Raw genomic sequence first — 19,866 nt, 5'->3', positions numbered from 1 at the left:
ATTTATTTCTTTTAGTCATGAGTGAAGAGGTAAAAAGGTCTCCACTTATGCTTCTTGGCCTAGAAATAGCTCACAGCAGAAAGAAAAGGGGAATCAGTGGCTCCAAATTCAAAATAAAGGCAGGCTGCTCTGACAGGTCCAAATTATAGAGCACTCCAGGTAGAAATAAGGAGAGACACTTTTCTGAGAAATTCTATTTTCCCATTAAATTCTGAGAGTCAAGTCAAGAAAACCCTCCAGCCTCCCACAAATCACTTTGGTTTCAGCAGCCATATATTTGAGTAGCACACAGTCAGACAGCAAACAGCCCTTTAGTCTATTGTTCTCACCACGTTCCCTTCCTTCAGAGACTACTAAAAGTATTGCTACCACTTGATTCTTCAACAAGGTACAAAGACAGAGCAAGCTCTACATTCCTGCTGTCCAATTTTGTAGATGACTATCTATCCCTGATATTTTTCATAGCTGAAATTACAGAACCTTCTCAAAAACCTTGAAGCTATCAGCGTATATGACAGATTTGGATTCTGCAATTCATTTGGGGGTGACTTGCCTTAAAACATTCTTTATTCTTTCACATTATCATTTGTTGAAATAATTTACAGAACATTCCTTCACTGATGTCCCTTCATTCTTTAGGCACAAGCAAATGCTGTAAATTCATCCACTGGGAATACAGTGCCTGTAAGCACCACATGATTTTTTTTTTCAGGGTTGACACTTCTAAATGCTGTTTCCTAATTTTTCATAATGGTATTATATTTACAGTAAAAAACTGGAAATAACTATCAGGGAAGGGTTAACCAAAATAATGGTGTTTCAATTTAACTGAACATTGTACAGCAATTAAGAACAAAGTCTAACCTAAGAGTGGTGGTGAGTGCTATAGATCAACTACTCAGGAGGCCCAGGTGGGAGGATCACTTACACCCAGGAGTTCCAATACATTCTGGGCAACACAGTGAGACACACACACACACACACACACACACACACACACACACACACACAAAGCTGGACATGGTGGTACACACCTGCAATCCCAGCTACGCAGGAGGCTAAGGCAGGGGGATCACAAGTTCGTGTTGGGGCCAACCTGTCTAGGGATATAGCTCAGTAGTAGAGTACCCCTGGGTTCCATACCAGTACCACAAAAAACAGAGAGAACAAAGTCTTTAAAGAATCTAAGTTAAGGGATGGGGATATAGTTCAGTTGGTAGAGTGTTTGCCTTGCATGTACAAAGCCCTGGGTTCAATCCCCAACACCACAAAAAAAAAAAAAAAAAAAGAATACAAGTTAAATAAATGCTTACGTAATAAAAATCAGGCAAGACCTAGATTGTAAATAAAATACAATCTCATCTGTTTATAAAATGTGAGAAATGAAGAATGGATAAAAATTGCTCAAAAGGTTAAATCTTAGATTATAGATAATATCACTTCTACATACTTCTCTGACTATTCCTGCTCATTTGTGGAAATTTTAGAAAATAAAAGCATAAACAAAAACCACCTGTAATATGCCACCATTGTTAGTAATTTGGTATTTTGTTGCCCATTATTTATACAAGAATGAAATTTCATAAATATGTTTTGTACTTGCTGCTTTTAAAAAGTTAAAAACCTTTAAAATGGAGACTATGGAATGTTGTTCAGACATATGCAGATGAGGAAATGCTAACTGAAAAAGTCAAAACCATCTGTACTACATGACTAAAATGCTTGTACAAAAAGACTGCTTTGCCTCATTGCTTTGTATCCTGTCAAATTTGTGTCATGTTAGGCACACCTATTTAAAATAAATAAAAATTATTTCTCCACCTCCTCCAAAAAATCCAGAAGATACATAAAGTGAAATAATAAACATGGGTGCTCTTCTATCCCCCCCCCCTTTTTTGGTAAGGGGATTGAAGCCAGGGGCACTCAATCACCAAGCCACAACCCCAGCCCTATTTTTTATTATATTTACAGACAAGGTCTCACTGAGTTGCTTAGCACCTTGACATTGCTGAGGTTGGCTTTGAACTCTCAATCCTCCTGTCTTAGCCTCCCCAGCTGCCAGGATTACAGGTGTGCACCAGAGTGCCTGTCTTCTATCCTCTTTATTATCAACTTTTAAGGTGATGTAGCTATATTACCTTCACAGCAGAAAAGAAAAATAATTTTTTTTTAAAATTCTGTGCTCTGCCCAAATATCTATTAGGCAATTACCCTTTAAGCCACCTGAGTCTCTACCCTCTATCCCCAACTGCCTTCTATGTGGCAGAGTCACAGGCAACAGCAGAATGGGGCTGTCTGATGAATGCTGCAGGCAGGGACCTGCAGGAACCCTCACTCCCCATCAGTACCTGTGAGCATTTCCTCCAGAGGGGACAGGGAAGCAGAAACACACCCACACAGGGTGCCCATGGTACTGCAGGTGAAAGGTTAAGTGAAAAAAAAAAATCAAAAAACTGGAGTAAGCTGGGCACATTGGCACATGCCTGTAAACCCAGTAACTCTGGGAGGTTGAGGCAGGAGGATCGCAAGTTGGAGGCCAGCCTGGGCAACTTGGCAAGACCCTGTCCCAAAACAAAAAAGAGCTTGGGGATTTAGCTCAGTAGAAGGGCACCCCTGGGTTCCAACCCTAGTACCACTAAGAAAAGAAAAGGTGGGGGGGAAAGAAGCTGAGGCAAGGGAGACTAGCTCAGTGCCGTGTTTTTCACCCGTTTATACTTCATCCCTGTAAAGGTTCTTCCCCAAGCTCCTACTCTATCCTCTTCCAGAATCATGAGGATTTTGGATTACGCACCAAGTAACATGACCCAGAAGTTTATAAACATTTTCAGTATGAAGTGTTTCATTTATCTGAGACGGGAATCTTCTAGAGATGAGGCTCCAAGTTAGATCTATCTAATCAAATCCAGACCTTAGTTGCTAAAGGTTGTGCTTCCCCGACAGCTCGCCTCTTTCTTCCTAGCATCAGAGGCGGCTCTTCTTTAAGGCTCCGGGCACTGCCCAGAGGGGAGGGGTAGCTTGGAGCTCGGTGTCACCTAGTTGAGAGAGCCCTAAGAGTTCAAACAGGTCACCTGACAAATGGGTCTGCTATGTGCTGAATTGTATCCCCAAGAAAATTCAAATTGGAAGTCCTAACCCCCCAAAACTTCAGAATGTAACCATATTTGGAGATAAGATCTTTGGCTGGGGTTATGGCTCAGTAGTAAAGCACTTGCCTAGCATGTATGAGGCACTGAGTTTGATTCTCAACACCACATATAAATAAATAAAGGTCCATTGACAACTAAAAAATGTTTTAAAAAAAGATCATACCTGTAGTCCCACCTACTGAGGAGGCTGAGGCAGAAGACTGCTTGAGCGCAGGAGTTCAATATCACCCTGGGCAATGTAGCAAGACCCCTCAACTCAAAAACAAAAACAAAATGAAGGCCATAGTCCAATATAACTAGGGTTCTTGTAAGAACAAAACTTGGATACTCTGAAGAAGCCATGTGAAAACACAGTGAGAAGGCCACAACTGCAAGACAAGAAGTAAGGTCTCTGAAGAAACCAAACCTAGGCAAGCATGGTGGCACATGTTTATAATCCCAGCCACTCAGGAGGCTGAGTTAGGAGAATTGCAAGGCTGAGGCCAGATTGGGCAACTTAGCCAGACTGTCTCAAAATAAAATGAAAAAGTTCTGGGGATGTAACTCAGTAGTACCCATAGGGTCAAACCCCAGTACCATTAAAAAGGAAGCAAGGCAGGCAGAAAGGCCAACACCCTGATCTCAGTCTTCCAGCCTCCAGGCTGAGAAAACAAATGTGTGTTGTTTAAACCACCCAGTCTGTGCAGCACACTGGTGGGTGTACTGCAGTCACCCCCACAGAAATCAGGGGTGTAAGGGCAGGAATAGGCCAATTTTTGCTTCATAAATCAGAGAGATTTGACTCTCAGTTCTACCATGACCTTGAGTATGTTATTTAACCTGTTTCCTGACTCACAAAATGGAGACAGCTATAGGGTCTTCTGGAAGAGGGTGTGAGTAGATTTAGTGAGATGCACACTGTGCAAAACATTTTACGTGCATTAGCATGTAGTAAGTACTCAACAGCAGCAAGTATCAATAACACTAATAATATTAGTAGCGGTGATATGGGGGCACATCACAGATAAACTGTGAGGATGAGGAATAGTGTTACGAGTTACTGAAGGAAGGAAGCTAGCTTTGGCTCCTCAGGCTGTTTTCTTCCGTGATACATTCACACAGAAGCTGGAACCTTTATGTTCACTGCCTTTCCCTTCAAGATGTTCAAGAATCAGTGATGATCATGCATGTGCTATGTATATTCTGGGGAAATTCCATCCATAAATTACTGAGCAGAAAGAGATCATTTCACAAGAAAATGAAGGGAAAGAAGGCAGCCATGGTACCCTGGACAGACAGGGGCCTCTCCCCAACCCCACCATCAGAGGCAGCAGCATCCTGGACAGGCACAGATACTGTGCACAGCACCTGGAACCTGGAGACCCCAGTCCTTCTCTCACTGCCACTGTGACACCTCACACAAGCTCATTCTCTGACTCAGTTTCCTTATATGCAAATTAGAGCACTAGCTGAGTTACTCTCAAGTTCATCTGCATGTATTTCTCTGTAGACCGATGCTTGCTTCACTATCTGAATTCAGGCCTCATGCATCAATTACCTTGCACCTCCCTGGGCGCCAGCAGTGAGGGAAGAGAAAGTGTCACGCATTTTGCTTTTCATAAAATATTTGACAGCCCTTCAGAAATCTCACCATAAAAAAGAAACCAGCTCTTGCCAGTGAAAGGTAATAACCTAATGACCAATCTTGCAGAGACAATGACCCAAAAGAGGAACTGCGATGGTCACCAAGAAGTGGAAGATTAATTTTACATTGAGAAAAGGGAAGATTAACTTTATGGACAGAAAGATGACAAGGGTAATATACTTGGCCAAATACAAGTCTAGAATTGCTGTGCTGAGTTCTACACTTTTAAATTTGAGAAAATCTCAAGTGCTGGTAATTAGACCTGAATCTTATCATTGCCACTTAATAGATGAGTAGTGTTTTATAAACATTTCCACATCCAAGGTATCACTTAATTCTCACTCACAACAAACATTTCTTTCTATCATAATCAGATAAGGGAAGGCGTTGGAGAAGGCTAAGCGACTTGCCCAAGATCACACAACTAGAAAGCACAGAGCTGGCAGGCAAACCATGGACTGGAGTCCAAAGCCAGTGGTCTTTCCAGGTTGATTTATGCCTTCCCTCTGCAGGCCAAAACACAGATGAGAGGAGAGCTTATATTTTGTATGACTTCATTTATGTGTGCACTCTGAATGAAACACTAGCTGAGTCAGAAAGAAGCCAACTATGCAAATTTTAAAAGTCAAGTCCCCAAATATAAAAATTAGGATGCTGACAGGGAGCATCCCTGAAAAGTAGTTCTCTCATGAAAACAGTGGTCTCGACTGGGGCAATTTTGTTCTCCAAGAGACATCTGGCAATGCCTGGAGACATTTTTGGGGGGTCACTGGCACCCAAGGGGTAGAAGGCATGGATGCTGCTAAACATCTTATAATGTCCAAGACAGATCCCCAAAGTAAGGAATAATCTGGTTTAAAACATAACCGTACTCTCCCGTCTTAGCAAAGTAGAGAGGTAAAAGATGGGCTATGCCTTACAAAGAACAAAGCTCTATGCAAATATGAGGGAGTGTCAACATTCTGGACTTGGCTTCAGGTTCTCCAGCTTTGGCTCCAGCTCTGATTCACTATATGATCCTAGACAAGTCACTCTGTCACATTTCCCTACTATAAAACAATGTCTGTGCATTTTCTGTTTGTTTGTTTGTTTTACTGAAGTGATTCTCAAACTGCTATACCTGATTGTAGCCTGGAATTCTTGGTAAAGTACAAATTTCTTGGTTCTATTCTCAGGGAGTATGCATTTTTAACAAGCACCCCTGAGAATTTCTTATAGGTGGTTAGCAAATTGCAATCAGAAATGTCACAAGAAAACTCAAAACAACATGGGTAGCTATTCCTAAGTAGGATTTGCAAGTTTGGGGAATGGTGCCACTGGCACCCCAGGTATTAACCTAGAGGCCTCCTCACATTGAGAAAATGATGAGGACTCTCTCACGGAAGTCTAACTTCTTCAAGGCTGAAAGGGCTGGGGAGGCAGCCCATCATAAAACAGAAGAATCAAAGAAGCAGATAAAACTGAAAAGCAGTCCATTGACTTGAGACGCCACTCGCAGAGCAAAGTGCCAAACACCCCAAATAACCGAGAGAAGATGCTAGGATTTAGGACATCAGGTCAAATGCACTAGCCAACAAGGAGGATAAACATATTTATGCCATGAAAAGGAACCCACAGGCAAACCCAAACACATGGCAAAGGGCTCATCCAATAATCTGGTCCTTTATTAACTCCTTTGGGGAAAGGTGGCTATAACATCCAAGAAGCAACTGGCAGAAAGGAAAAATGAGACCTCAGGGATTCCAGTCTGGAAAGGATGACAGGTTGAATATTTACTGCAGGCACCCAATGCTTTGACCTCTCTGTTCCCTGCAGTGCAAACTTAAGTCACCCTCTGCCATTGACAGCCCTGTCCCTACCTCTCCCACTATGCTCTGAATGTTCAAGAAAAAAGTGAATTCAGGCCTGGGCTAATGAACCAAATATAAGCAGATTCTTATCCTACTTCTTCCCTGTTTAATCTTCAACCCTAACTAAAACACACTCATCCTGTTCACGTCACTTGCTTAATTACCAGGCAGGGTGTCATAGCCAGAGCACACCCTGCAAGGTGGAGGTTTCCCATCAAGCAATTCCCTATCACGAAAGGCCAGGCACAGTGCTCCCATCTGTCATTTTATCCTTTCTTCTTCCCAAAAGGATGTGGAGCAACTTTCTGTGGCAGACATCACACAGGCTTCTCATACTGTCTTTCCTTAAAGGAAACTGCTGATAGGATATGGCAGACACATCTTATTTCACATCCTTGGAGAATCACTATTAGAATCACCTGTAAAATATTTTTAAAATGAGGCCAGAGCCCCAATTCAAACCAAAGAAATCAATCTCCAGCACTGAGTCCCAAACATCAATATTCTTAAAAATTCCCCAAGGGATTCTAAGTGCAACCAGGGCCGTGCAGTGGGAACTTCGGGCTACAACTCCAACTTGGTAAACTGAAAGTACCAGTGACATTCAGCACCAAAGGGAATGTGGGATAACAATAAAGGGAGGCAAGAAAAGGTTCTCCCTCTTCAAAAGGAGGAATAACAATTAGACATGGATATTTTAAATGGGAGCTGAACCTCAGAGAAAAACCTCTTTATTAAGTGCACAGACCCCTGGGTTTTGCCTCTGAAATGCTGGTTTCATTTCAATCCAGCACTAAACTGTACCAAGCACTACAGGAGGGAATAGCACAGTATAAAACAAAGCACCTCTTCTTAAGAACGTAAATCTTCTGAAGAAGTCAAATTGGGAGCAGCAAGAGTTAACATTCAGGTGGGATCTCCTGGTGCTGGAGGAGGGGAGTACAAGGATCTAGAGTGGGTCAGCCAACCTGTGCCAGGACCTGGGGGGCTTGGCTCCATCTCTAAGGGCTTCCTGTCGAGTGCAGATACTCCCACAGGTGCTGCAAGAGCTCAATTCCCAATCTCTCTTCTGTGAGACTCGCTCCACCCTACTGGGCTATTGCCAGCCAGCTCTAAAATGCCTAAGTGAGGGACACAAGGGGATTCTTGCTGCCCGTGAAGTTGCAACTATATTCATTTCATTTCCCTTTCAAATTAACATCCTATTGCCCAGTAATAAAGCTGTCAGCTCCCAACAAAGGACATTAGAAAAGAAAGGTGGCCCAGGCTATTCCAGCAAAAGGCAGAGTTGCTGCTTGATGCAAAGGGTGGGCAGCCCAGGGTGGGACCCTACCCTCCTCCCCTCCTTCCCTCCTCCCCTCCTCCCCTCCTACACTACCATTGCCTGTCCTATTACTAGAATGCCCTGAAATTCTCCTCCATGCCTGGCCATCCTCCTTCACCACACATTTACCGCTTAGCCCATGCGCGTGGGAATGAAACACAATTAATCCCTGCTCCAGCCACATTTTTCCCCCAGAAAATGCATCTGATAGACCCGCAGTGTCAATAGGAGAGCACCATTCTGAATACTAATTGCCCCACAAGTTCTGCAGAAGGCACTGGAGAGGCCAGCATGCTGGCCTCAATAGCATGGGCACTCCAGGATTCAGAAACCCTACCTGGTGTTATCAGTGGCAACTTGATTCGAGGACCGCCCTCCCCTTCGTGACAGCAGTAGCCAGAGACCCTCGAGTTTCCTCCAGGGTAACATAAGGCTGGTGGCCAGAGTTGAGCAGGGCTGTCTGAAGATGGTATGCAGCAAGGCTCTGCTCCACTTCACTGAGAGGAACTAGCAGAAGGTGAGGATTTAAAATGCAGCAGATGAGATTTAGGTTAGATTCACAGACAAACTTCCTGACAGAGAGGGAAGCAATGGAAAGGCTGACCCATTACTTAAATTTCACTGGGGAGCCACAAGGAGCTGATTGTACCGTCAGCCAGGAAGCTAGTGAGCAGTGAGGAGGCAGCCTTCTGTACACAATGGTTGGAAGCAGAGACCTCACCCAGGCTGCCCACAGCTGTCTGAGGCACCACAACTTGTTTTTTAACGTAAGGTAAATTGAACAGTCCACTAAAGAACTTTTAAATGTGATTATTCTTTGACAAGGGATTTGAGTTCTACTACTCTTAACAGTAAAAAGCATAGTTAAATATTTTTCTGTGTCTTTGGAGAAAAGAGGAAGCAACCTAAATGTCTAACTATTAAACAGAAAGTGATAAAAAAAATTATGACACATGTATGCCACAAACTCTTATGTATGCCACAAACTATTATGTAGCAAATAAAAATGCTTTTAAGGAATATATAATGATCTAGGAATGCATATGCTATAATAAATGAATAGGCAGATTAAATTGTGTGCTCTGTAAAAAAAAAAAAAGTACGTTTATTTCAAACAAGAATGAAGGGCAATACATCAAAATGTTCGCAGAAGTCATCACTGGGTATGAAGGCAGATGTTTTTATTTTCTCTTTATTTGGTACTTCCCCAAAATTCTAAAATAAGAATAATCAGAAAACATTGACAAGAAAAGTAAAAGAGCGCAAAAAAAAGTAAGAAAATCTGTTCGCTGACATACCTCAGTGTCATAAATCTATTCATCTGTCCAGTCATTATTCCCAGAAAGCAAAACAGTGGCACTCAGTCTTACATTTGGCAAGACAAACATATTCTATCTTCCAAAGTGGCCCAGCATAACCATTGCAGCCACCTGGAAACCACTCTTCAGAGAATTGGAATATATTGTGTTAACGCTGAGAGGTAAGGTAAGATTTAAAGTCGACCACTATTTACCAAAAGTCCACTATATGCCAGGAACTGGATAGGTTACATCACATACTCTGTGAAGCTGGACTCACTGGTCCTTTTTTACACATAAAAGAAACTGAGGTCCCCAAATTCAAATTGTCTCAAATCACACAGATAAAAAATGTAAGGGCTGGGAGTAAATGTTGGTCACTTTACACTTAGGCAAGGTTTTCACCATATCCATCTCTAGCACTAGCATCTTCACAGAGAACATGATGCAGATCATACCTGTCCTTTCCCGACTTAAACCACCACTCCCAAAATTCCTTGCCACTACCCACGGATGCAAATACATTAGCTTCTAGTGATCCACTGTGACCAAATTCCTCAACCCTTCTAAATGATCATTAAAGATAACTTAAAACCATGAGGTAGGGCTGCCTATCAGGGACCTCTCTGGAGGTATCTGAGACTCTGGTGAGAAGAGGTGACCCTACAGTTCAAAGAAAAAGCACATGCCTTCAGGATCTCCTCCATACTGACAACAACTGTGAAGCAGTCCAACCTCTTACTCCCTTTTATAGATGAAGAAAAGTAGGGAGGAGAATAGACTGACACTCTCTAATAAGCAGACCTTGGACTAGGCCTCAGGTCCTGCAATCTTTCCACCAGAAAAGCATACTAAGAACTCAAATTCTGAGGGGCTAAGGATGTAGCTCAGTAGTAAAGTGCTTGACTAGCATGTGTGAGGTACTGGGTTCAATCCTCAGCACCATATTAAAAAAAAAAAAAAAAAGGTATTGTGTCTATCTACAACTAAAATAAAATTTTTTTTTAAAAAAAAGAGGAAAAAAAAAAAAAGAACTCAGGCTCTGAGGCCTCAATTCAAACCCCAGTTCCTCAGCCCCAGTATTTAACAAGGTGTGTGATGTTGGGCCCAATATTTACCAAAATCTCATTCCTTCAATTAAAAAAAAAAAAAAAAATGACTGCCACTACTGCAGGCAGTTGTTGTGAAGAGTAAAGAGTAGTGCAGTGTCTGGAACACTGTCAGTTCTACTATCATACGACCCAGAGGGGTAGCAGCAGGATTTTCCTTGCTCTCTCCCCATTATCTACGGCCTAAAAGGTTTCAGTCTGAAAACAGGGCCATGAGGACCTGTACAAGCTCAGAGGGAACCAGCTTTCGCCCTTCCATCCTGCCCAGTAGCCTCCGCCTGGTTTTCAGACCTGAGATGACTTTGAACATACTTTTCCCTCTGCCACAAGACGCCTCCCTGCCCCTAGTTCTCCATCCCATGCTTCAGTGGCATCTCTGGGGCCAAGCTAGATTAGGTTCCACAGAACCCTGGAGGCCCTACCGGGACCTCACCACTATTCCCAAAACTGGCTGTGTACCTGTAAGAATCACCTCAAGGCAGGGACTGGCTATATTCTCTGTTCCATCCCTAGTAACTGAGTATATTGAGTTTCCTACTGTGTTATAGCAAATTATCACGAATGTAGTGACTTAAAACAATACAATTCAATCACTCTAGTAAAGGAGGTAGCCATTTAAAAAAGCAAACAATAAGTAAAATAAATACATAAATTTGGTTATAAATTGTGTTAAATGTCATGGGAGGAAAAAGAGAAGTTTGTAATCCAGCAATAAAAAAGGTACCCATTCAAAACACTGAATCAAGGTGACAAGAAAAGGTGTTTATCACAAGAACGTGATCTGTTTGTATTGGTTAAAAAAAAAAAAATTGGAAACAACTTATTGCCCATGAATAGGGGAACTAGTAAATAAAATGTCATGTATTTAGATAATGACTACTAAATAGCAGTTAAGTTGAATAAATTAGATGTTGATGCATCAACATAAAAAGATCCAAAAGAAATGTTAAGTTTAAAATGGAATACATAATTTTCTCACAAACAAGTCTGTATATAGTCTATTGATAAAAATATAAATAAAGGTATGTAAAAGGGACTGGAATAAAACATACTCAAATGTGTCATCTTACAGTTCTAGGAGTCAGCAGGCCAAAATTAGTTTTGCGGGACTAAAAGTGTCAGTGGGGTGCATTCCTTCTTTAGGCCCTAGAGTAAGATCCTCTCCTTGCCTTTTCCAGTTTCTAGAAGCTACCCATATTCTTTGATTCATGGTCCCACATCCCTTCAACCTCTGCTACCCTTGGTACATTTTCTTCTCTTTACTCTCTCTACTAAAAATCCTTCTGATTACATTGCGCTCATCCAAATGATCCAGGATAATCTCCCCATCCCCAAATCTTTCACACATCTAAAAGTCTCTTTTATTATTTAAGGCAAAAAAATTTAAAGATTTTCAAAATTAGAACCCAGACACCTTTGGGGGCTTACCTTACTGTCCCATCACCTAGTACACAGCAGAAGCACAGTGACTATCTCATGAAAGAGACAATACTCCAAGTGGTCTTAAACCCTTGAGAAGTAGAACTTTCTTGGCTTGTTTAGGAGAGATCCAAAGCTTGAACCCCATGTTCCAGTCAAAATCTCTCAAAGGGAGCCCTGAAAGTCATGTCTCTATAACCCACGGCTTTGGGTTTCTTCAGTTAATTTGGAAACAGCCTTCATCTTCACTCTCACACTGTTGCTCCAGGTAAATACCTACCAGTTGATTCTCTGAACTCTGACAGTACAGATAGATGACTCAATCTCAAAAATCATCCAGTAATTGCCTTTAGAGAGAATGATAGGCACAGTCTACATCTTCCCTGGAGCTCACAATCCACATGGCATCATTACAGTATGAACAGAAGCCAAATGGCAGCAGGATAAGGGTTCTATCACTGAACAGCATGAGTCAGATTTGATAAATATCACATATTCTTTGAAATTCTATCAAAATCAAGCCTTAAATTAGCAGGCTATGGTGGCAACCTAGCAACCCAGTCACATTCATTTCCACTTGGGCCTGGTACCTGAACAAGATGTCACATCCCAATGGAAGTCAGACCCCAGAGGTGAGAGGCAGGCTGGGTCCCCAGCTCATGAACCTTGTGGAATATAGCAGGTAGTTCTAAGGGGCAACGGAAGGAGATCAATTTAGGACCCAAACCCTGACCTGCCAATATCTTCTGTGCCCTTGGGTTTAAATGGCCTTTCTGAGCTTTCTCAATATATACACAATGAGCCCAATGACACTGACTCATAGATGAGATGCCTAGCAAGTAGTATGTTTTCACTCCTTTCTTCCTGCCCCTGAAATAATAAAGTTGGCTGAGTAAGTCGAAGCATTTGGGGAGAGTGTGAATTGTTGTAAATGCCCTGTTTCCCTAATGTTAACCACACATCGCCCACACACTGCTTCTGAAATTTCTGCCACTTCCCTGTCCAACCTGTACTTCTGCTTTTTTTTCTTTAAACAGACCATATAGATTCTAGCCACATCCTAAGCAATAACACCTGCTGAATAAGTTTAATAGTCTAGCTACATTTTTCTTCAAATACACGTGAAAAAGCACACTGATGTACACAACTATTAAACTAAAAAACATTCACCCCTGTATTATGCCGTATCATTTCATACCTTAGGAAACTGGTGAAAATAGGCTAGAGTTCTGGTCCTGCTCACTTCAAAACTATTCTCTATGCCCAGGTCACTTCTCTTCTGAGACTCAGTTTCCCTCAATAAGAAATAAAGGTGAAGGTCCAGACAAAACTTTTCATTCCCTTCCAGTTCTAATTTCTATTCTGAGGCTGATTATCAAGTGGGCCCCCTCAAAAAAGAATCCAAGCAGGACACTTTTTTAAAAAATGACAATGAATACTACTCAGTACAGTACAATTATTCCTCAGTATCTTTGGAGGTTTAGTTCCAGGACTTCCTCAAGTACCAAAATCTATAGATGCTCAAGTCCCTTATATGAAATGTCATAGTGTTTACATATAACCTACCCATATGCTCCATCTCCAGATTACTTAAAATACCCAATGCAATGTAAATGCTCTGTAAATAGTTGTTATACTGTATAGTTTAGGGAATAATGACAAGAAAAAAAGTCTGTACATGTTCAGTACAGATGAAATTTTCCACCAAAATATTTCAGATGTGTAGATGGTAGAATCCAAGGATGTGAGACCTATGGATATAGAAGGTCAACTATAATTAGGTTTAACACCAGAGAGAGAAAAAGGATGAGAGAGAATGACAGAGAGGGGTGCCCTACCTTCATCTCAAAAGACTGACTGTGCTTCCCTTTCTTGGGATTTGTTATATCTGCAGCTTTTTATAAGAGATGGTACTTGGTTTTGTAATGGGACAAGCTAGAGTTGAACCTCAAGCTTGGGTGGTTGTTAGTTTATTTCCTTAGGCAAGACATTTAACCTTTTGGCTTCCACATTTTTAAAATGGGCACATTTTAAACAATCTTCACAAGGTTGACTAGGAATTGTGAGTAATTTATACAAAGCCATTTGGGAACAAAGCTGGATACAGTAAATGTTTCCTATCACTATTAATGCCTATACTAATTGGTTGAACGCACATATGCCTCTCCCATTTAATTTTAAACTCTGAAAGCAGGAAAAGTCTTGTCCATTTTTCCGCTCACAGTGCCCAGTACGGTGCCTCACACAAAATAAAGAATTTGAGCTGAATTTGTAGGGAAACAAATCTTACAAAAAGAATGTCTGCTCCGAGGCACAAAATTAGATATGGCCAGAGATGTGTAGATAACGAGCAAATCTCCCCTGACAAAAACAAATGTCCCCACTTCCTTGAAATTAAAAAAAAAAAAAAAAAAAAATTTCCACCCAAATGCAAACAATGGAACAATGATTGTCATTGGGGCTTGATCTACAATCAATAGAAAGGATTCTATCTTCTTTTCTGATATTTTAAAATCTCAACAATGTATACCTAATAAGAAAAACAGTTAAAACTATTATAAGGATAAATAAGACTACCTGCCTCTGAGTCAGAAAATCAGAGACTTGGTGTTGATTCTACCGTTTTGTATCTGGCTACCTGATCTGAGGCAAATTACTTCACTTTCTCATAAGCTGACAGAAACTACACCCTCTCTGATGACATCATCAGGTGGTTCTGGCAGCAGAGGACCCAGGACCATGCTGTGGAAACTCCTGTGCCAAGCAGAGCTCTGGAATCTCCTGTGCATGCCTGGAGCCCTACCAGTTGTTTTTACTTTTTATTCCAAACCAGACATTTATCCCTTTGTGTCACACCTTCATAAATGTTGCTCTTGTCATTAATAAAGGAATAACCCACAAGGTTGCAGTCTTTCTTTCTTTTTTTTTCCTTATAAGAATACTATAAAAGTACTGAGAATGAATTTGGGGCTGTGATCCTAACTCTCTGTTACTGAGCACCACCAATGTTTGAAACACCACCAGCTGTGAACCCTTATTTTTACTGGGTGTTTTGTTTCTTTCTTCCCTTAAAATATTTTATTTTCCTAACACATGGAAAACTTCAGACCTCAGCACAAACAAGAAGATCATTTGGGGCAGTGAGAAGGAAGCAAAACACCTAACCAGAATATCAGAAAGATGGGACCTTAAAAACTCTGAGCATAATGGTCTAGACAAAACATCTCCCCCACCTAAATGTCAAATCAAACCAACAACACTAGGCAGGGTAAGCGTAGGCCCCAAGGGCCTATGGATGAGGGGGGCACGGAGGAACACCAAAGGAAAAGCTAACTAATAAAAACTTCTTTTACCCATTTTACAAACTCATATCCAGATTTAGCCTGGGCATCATAATGGGTCAAAGAAAGAACAGGAGGGTGAATACGTCACTCTCTCAAAAGAAGAAAGGGAGGTTTCTATTTGTAGAAACTTCAGTTCATTTCTACTTCAGATGCTGATTTCCAATAGAGGAAAATAACAATGATAATTCGTAACAGCTCAACTTCCTCATCAATAAACTGGATAATAATCACCTGTATCATAAGTTGTGGTGAGAATTCAATGAGATAACACACAAAGGCACTTAGAATAGGATCTGGTACATGGTAAGCTATCAATAAGATGTAATGCTACATTACAATTATGCATACATTATCCCATTTGATCACAAGAACATCTGTGCAAAGCAGGTTCTATGATTCTCACAGGACACTGGCTCAAAGAGATTAAAAGGACTTGTCCAGAGTCACACAACTAAAAGTAGTGGGTACCCAGTCGCTCTTAGGCCAGACATTGCATAATCCTGGTTGTACCAGGAGTTTGAGCATGCCATCTTTCCTAGGAGCCTGGATATAGTCTCTGGTGGCAGTACAAAATGACATTTCTGACATTCTTATTTTCTACCCAACAAGCCAGTTCCCTCAGCTGATGATTCAACAATTGTCTAGCTACTTCCATTAAAACAAAACAAATACAGCTATGAATTTGGCAAGTATTGAGTTGAAATCTTTAAAAACATTTCATATGACCCTCACAGATGATCCACTGATTGTCTAGCTACCTTCATTAAAACAAACCAACAGTTACGATTTCAGCAACCACTGAGTTGAAGTCTTTACAAACATTTCATATGAGCCTCACAATGATGCTGGGAGGAAGTGTCCTTATTCCCACTGAACAGGCAAAGAATCTGACTGAGAGATGGTCACAGACACAAAGCTTATAAGCAGCACAGACTGCATTTGAACTCAAGTCCTCAGAGAAAATGCCACACACTGTCTGCCTCAATAAACTCCTCATTCTTTCTCCCCTCATCACTGCATATCCATAGGACAGAGGCCTGGAATAATGGCCTCTTTTTCCCTTCACAAGAGAGTACAAATCCCAGGGAGGAAATTTTTGTTTTTGCAAACCAAGACTGCAAAGGCTGCCAGGGACTTTATTCTACTTCAAATCTTGTCTGACTCAGAACAAACTTTCAGAGCACTCTTCTCTTACCCTAGGAGAAGGCTCCCTGCCACAGCTGCTGCTGAGGAACACACTAACCACCACCATCAACCCAGTGCCTCCTTAAAGAGGACAGGAAAGGACAAGCTGAGGAGTGGTGCAAACAGGCTGCCCCTTTCCCCAGGTTGCAGGGTTGTAGGCCCCAGGACTGAGGCCTCCAATGATGCTGAACTCAACCAACCCTGCTCCCTGCAGGGCAGGCATTAGGTACAAGGCACATATGGGAATCTTCAATAGTCCTACTCAGTGCTGACCCCACAACCCCTAGTGACTCCAACCCCCTCACCCCACAACCTCTCCAACTGCCTCATACTTTCCCCACAACCACAGGTGTCTGCTCAACTCACAGTGCCCAAGGGACACTATTGTTCACCTACTCCTTACAAAATCACCTTCAGTAGCTTCCCCAGGCAGTGGCTGGGCCATAATCAATGAATATTCAGCCATGACCAACAGGCCAAAGGTAAGCAGACATCAGATGACAGGCTTGGTCAGACTTCCCATAATAGAAATAAAACTTATTCCTAATCAGAGCCACCTCCAAACACACGCAGAGTGCCAGCAGATCAAGGCATCGTGGGAGAAGACAGCACTCTCAAAGAATCACAGCTCTGTGTGCTGGGGTAGGGTAACTTAAGTGTACATATCACAAACCCAGATGGAGGAACAGGTGGCATGGATTCCCCAATTGTCCGGGTATCAGGGTCAGTGCATCTCTGAAGCCAAGCCCTTCTTTATTCGTTTCCTCCCTAGAAGGCTAGGGTGAGATAGGGGACTCTGTTTCTGGGCAGTAATCAGAGCAACCCAATCCATGGACATAGAGCAATGAACACACAAGACAAGTCACAGTGGACCAAAAAACTGGAGGAAGGGCAGTGGGAGAGCAGAGAAGCCTGTTTCAGAGCATCTCTCTGATCAGATGCCCAGCTACAGCCTCCCTCTGGGTACTCCACCTCCCATAAGCCCACCACTCCCCACACTCCACCCTCCTTCCTTAGGTAAGTCCAGCCTCCTCTGCACTCCCGAGACGGTCAACTGCCAAGATGCTCTTTCCTCTCACCACACTTACTCTACAAATCCTTGGGCCCTTCAGTTAATAGGGCTGAGTACTCTATCCTAAACTGAGAAGGATTTAATAGCTTCTCAGGTCTCCAAGACATAATGCTGTGGGGAAGGCTGAGTCTGGCAACTCTCCTCAGGCCTGTCTCCAACCAGCCTCCATGCATCCCCACAGCCCAACCTCATTCACATCCTACATTTAAGGCCTGGGCTCTTCCACTTCCATTTGTTTGGTCCCACCCAGAAAATCCCCCAGCACAACAGCTCACTTTGTGCTTCCTGGTAAAATCCACCCTCTCCCTGCCAAGATGGGGAGGGAAACTGAAACTGCCTGAAGAAGAAGCTTCACTCCGCCCTCATAATTCTACACCTGGATTCCTACTTCCTCTCCACTGAGGGCCCTGAGAGAGTCAGGTCAGGTGACCACCTACCAGAGCTTTGCCTGGGCCCATATGCTACAGACCTGGTGTCTGAAAATACTCCCTAGGCACTTGTGGAGTGTGTGAGGATGTTTTCCGGCACTGACAGGGTCGCAGTTCGCTTCAGACTATCTACACAGAGGGCTTCAAGTCTCACACATCTGGACTGGAAGTTCACTGGGAAGCTGAGACAGAGGATGAGAGTGGGGATGGTTTCTGAAGGCAAAGGAGAACAGGTACAGACTGTTCCAAAGAAGATAAAAACTGAAGGATCCTTCCTTTCTGTCCTTCCTGGAGAACCCGGGTCATCCCTTCCTCTGAGTGCAGGTTGTGGGAATGCCAGCATCCGTCTCAGGAAATACACTGCAATACCTTGGGCTTAAACCTTAAGCCAAAAAGAGAAAGGGGAGGGGACCTGTAACCCACCAATCTCATTTTCAGATTCCCTCTTCCCAGCTAGACACATTAATAATTAACTCGCCTACCCAGGAGCTCGCAGGCATTGCCATAAAAGATGAGTAATAGAACCAGAGCTCCGGCCCCATGCCCGCGGGCTTCAAGGCTCCGGGCTGCTATAAGCTCCTGGAACAAAGCCTCTGCATTCCTCCGGAAAGGTGTGTCTGAAACCAGAGCTGTCACAAGCTAGCTGACCCCTTACCTCCTCCTTAGCCGACTCCCGGCAAGTGTGAGTGGAGAGGCTCGAGGAAAAGAGGAGGTGGGGCAGGCACCCAGTGCGCCTCGCAGAACGAGTGGAGAGGTCGCCTCTGCCCACCTCCCGACCCCCACCCCCACTCCACTGCTGGCCAGCCGCTGTCCCCGTAGCCGCACACCTCCGGAGCATGGGGCCCCCAACCATAGCCGATTTCGGAAAGCTGCGCTGTCTGCTGAGATAATCCTGTTACCATGAACGCAGGCTGTACTTGGAGACCCGATTCTTAAAACAACAAGGCATCTCCCTCGGCGCCCTTTCCAATTAGTAACCCAAAGCAGGCGCCGGCTCAACGAATTCTCTCGCTGTAACTCCAGGGGCGAGCTGCGGTTGCCGTGCCGATGGCCGGCCGGGAACGAACCTGCTCCGGTCGCGCCGCGCCCAGAGAGACACAAAGCACTGCCGAACGCAGCCCGTGAACACTGCTTGCTGCCGGCCCTGCAGCCCGCAGACCCCCGAAAGTTATGGCGCGTGCACACACCTGCAGCCCCCACTTGAGGGATCCCGCCAGCCCCCTAGGGCGGCGAGGCACGTGTCCCGGGGTGGGCAGTGCCGCGGCTCCATGCGCCCCACTCTGTGAGCCCGGACGGTCTACGGGTCAGCAGCACTGGGCGACCGAGCACTTCGGGGCCTCAACGCGCTGGCGGCGCATCCCGCGCCCTACTCGTCCTCGCCGGAGACTTCCGAAGAACCCACACCCACTTGACATCAGCACCGACCAAAGCACGTGGCGCAGCGCCAGACGGCGGACCCTGGCAATCCAGAGCGTGCCCCAGGTGCTGCCGCTTGGCCAGGACCGCGCGTCCCAGCACTGCACATTCCTCTCCTTTGCAGAGGATGCTGCAAAAGCGAGGCAGTTGGGAGATGGAGGAGGGGGAGTGAAACCCGCGGAGGGGGCAGGACCTGCGGCCTCACAGAGGCGCCGCTCTGGCGCCCAGCCAGCCACTAGCAGAACTGACAGCCCTTGCCGCAAGTACCAAACTGTGAAAGCCAGGCTGTAGGTGACCCAGTGTGCTTTCCTGGTCCTGTTAAGGGGACCCTCCAAGAGCTCTGACCTTGAATTCTCTTCTTCAGAATCACTCAAGGAGGCCTCTCTTTAATAACCCCTACTAAATTGAGGAGACTGACTTTGACAAGCCAGGAAAGAATGCTAGTTTGGATGTGGTTGCTGACCACTTAGGACAGGAGGCCACTATCAGGCACCCAGCAAAGCAGACCATACCTTCTGCCTTGTCTCCACTCGGACAGCTTCAACTGTTCTTCTTCTCTCAGTGCCCTTGGCAATAGGGACCGCTCTCTGGGTTCTGCAGAGAATCAGAAACAGCAACGCCTGGCAAGCCACACTCGCTACTAATTCATTC

At 43.8% G+C, this 19,866-nt stretch overlaps 1 protein-coding gene across 17 annotated transcripts in view; it reads right to left on the bottom strand.

The window, feature by feature from the left end:
* PLEKHA7 (pleckstrin homology domain containing A7) overlaps positions 1-19,866 on the bottom strand; it is a 243,759-nt gene that overhangs the window by 130,338 nt on the left and 93,555 nt on the right. Inside the window, exon 1 of one of the 17 annotated variants that reach the window (XM_079103685.1) lies at positions 18,987-19,679. The exons of 15 other annotated variants lie outside the window; for them this stretch is intronic. In XM_079103685.1, coding sequence (XP_078959811.1) covers positions 18,987-19,069 — 83 coding nt within the window. In that variant the 5' untranslated portion in view covers positions 19,070-19,679. Of the gene's footprint in view, positions 1-8,281; positions 8,926-18,986; positions 19,680-19,866 lie in introns of those variants that run through there. One more of the 17 variants, XM_079103702.1, reaches the window with a different exon arrangement.

Source organism: Sciurus vulgaris (genome assembly GCF_902686455.1).
Source record: "Sciurus vulgaris genome assembly, chromosome: 11".
Lineage (NCBI taxonomy): Eukaryota > Metazoa > Chordata > Mammalia > Rodentia > Sciuridae > Sciurus > Sciurus vulgaris.
This window is presented reverse-complemented; position numbering and strand designations above follow the sequence as displayed.